Source organism: Saprolegnia parasitica (genome assembly GCF_000151545.1).
Source record: "Saprolegnia parasitica CBS 223.65 unplaced genomic scaffold supercont2.504, whole genome shotgun sequence".
NCBI classification, from domain to species: Eukaryota; Oomycota; class Saprolegniomycetes; order Saprolegniales; family Saprolegniaceae; genus Saprolegnia; species Saprolegnia parasitica.
In genome coordinates, this window is record NW_012156898.1 from 4,811 (window position 1) to 6,843 (window position 2,033).

Consider the following 2,033-nt stretch of genomic DNA (forward strand, 5'->3'; position numbering starts at 1 on the left):
TCGTCCTGCACCGCGACCTCCAGTCGTTGACGCCGCCTCAGTCGCTGGCGTCTCTCGAGGACCTCAACAAACTGCGTAGCTTTGCCGCCGATCGCGACGCCTGGAAGGAATCTACGGAACTTGTCATCATGGGCCTCACCCGCGGCCACAAGCGTCCCCGCGCGACTACAGAAGAACAAGATGCACCCCCGCGCCGCCGCCTGCGCAGCCACGGCCCGGCGAGCGAATGAAGAAGAAGGAGATTGCTAGTCTCTACGTATGCGAACTCTTTGTAACAACGAAGATAACGCGAAACACGTTCTTATATATAAATGCTTGCTATCACTGCACCCCTCAAGTACCATGTCACAGTTGACGTGATTGACCTCGCGCTTGGCCTCTCTCTACCCGATTGCCTTCCCACGTCTCCTTTGAGTCGTTTCCGCGCGGGAGAACTTTCGCACCGCCTCCTGGCATCACCCCCATGAGTGCCGACGACATACTGCACGTGCTCTCAAACGTTTGTGGAAGCGTCAGAGCGGCTTTCGCCTCGTATGTACAAGCGTCCTGCATACGAACAAAACCATTGCATTTGCAGTAGGCAGATACTACTGCGTTGCATCCGTGAGTATTGACGTGTGTCGTCGTCGTGAAATATATAAGCAAAATGAAAAGCAGTGTGAACAATGGCACCACACAGCCACGCACACGGTCCATGATAACGAGGCGACGTCGCATGTGTACTTAGACCTTGGTCGTCTTGGTGGATCCAGGAAGAAGCTCGAGGCCCAAGTGGTCGTCGTCGCAGGCGCTGACGTTTTGCGCGCTGGTTCCGGTCACAAACAAGGCGACGCCGAGTGCCAGCGTGACCCACGAGATGCCAAAGAAGAGGTAGACGTCGGCCGTGTAGTTGCCTGTCACGTCGCGGAGGTATCCCACGAGCACGTTGCCGATCGTCATGGCGAGTGCATCAAAGACCTCGAGGACGCCAAACGCCATGCCGTAGCGTTCTTGGGGCACTGAGGTCGCAAGCGCTGCAACGAGGACGGCGGGTGTGACCGTGAGACAGAGAGAGATCAGGAGCAGCGTCACGATCGGCGTGTACGGTGTAAAGAGGAGCCACGCAAAGGCGACGACACCGCAAACGGTCGACGCGAGAACGTAATGCAATCGGCCATGGGTTCGATCCAAGATGAGACCGAGGACAGGCGAGGTGAGGACGAGGACATGGGAGAGACTCGCGAGGACACCCGAGAGCACGAGCGAGTAGCCGTACACTTGGTAGAGGTAGCTGGCCGAGATGTTTTGGAACCAGTGGAAATTCTGCACATACAGGATCTGAAGCGCGAGCACGAGCCAAAACTAGAATTGCACGTCAGCTCCAAACAGATAGATAGCAGGAAAGCGACGTACGAGGCGCGGGAGTGTGCCCACGAGCCGCAGCGACTCGCGCGAAAGGAGTCCGTGCTTGCTGCCATGCGCCGCCGGCGCGACCCGTGGGCTCACAAAGGCCGTGAGCCACGGCAGGCGCGGGTCAATGTCCTCGACCGCCAAGGTTCCGCGCAGCGTCTGGAGGCGCTGCGTGGCGTGGATCACGACGCACGCACAGGCGAGCGAGATCAGACACACCACGTCGCCGTACCAGAAGCTGTAGACGTAGCTGCCAAAATAGAGTGCAATCGGAGCCATCGTCCACTTGGCTACCATGCGCGCGACGTTGGTCATGGCCACGATGATGCCCATCGCGCACGTGATCTCGGCCGTGTCAAACCACGTGGCGGCGAACGCCCGCGCGCCAACGTACACGCTGCCCTCGCCCATGCCATAGACAAAGCGCCCGGCAAGCGCGAGCCCGTAGCTGTGGTGGGCCATCGCGAGCGTGAAGATCGTGTGCCCAAGAATCATGAGCCCGACAAAGATCGCGAGGCAGCGACTGCCATCGCGGTCGAGCCAATGGCCACCGACAAACGGCAAGAGCAGGTTCGGCCACGAGGCCGCCGACGAGAGCGCACCGTAAAACGTGTTGCTGATCGGGTACGCTGGATCGTCGAGCA

The 2,033-nt window shown here is 59.4% G+C and overlaps 1 protein-coding gene across 1 annotated transcript; it reads right to left on the reverse strand.

Moving 5' to 3' along the window:
* Positions 1 to 552: 552 nt before the first annotated feature.
* On the reverse strand, positions 553 to 2,033 carry SPRG_17167 (hypothetical protein). The gene is made up of 2 exons (XM_012356558.1): positions 1,393 to 2,033; positions 553 to 1,341 (listed from the first exon to the last, which is right to left on the reverse strand). Exons 1-2 carry the CDS (start codon positions 1,882 to 1,884, stop codon positions 724 to 726), a joined length of 1,110 nt encoding a protein of 369 aa, XP_012211948.1. The 5' UTR covers positions 1,885 to 2,033; the 3' UTR covers positions 553 to 723.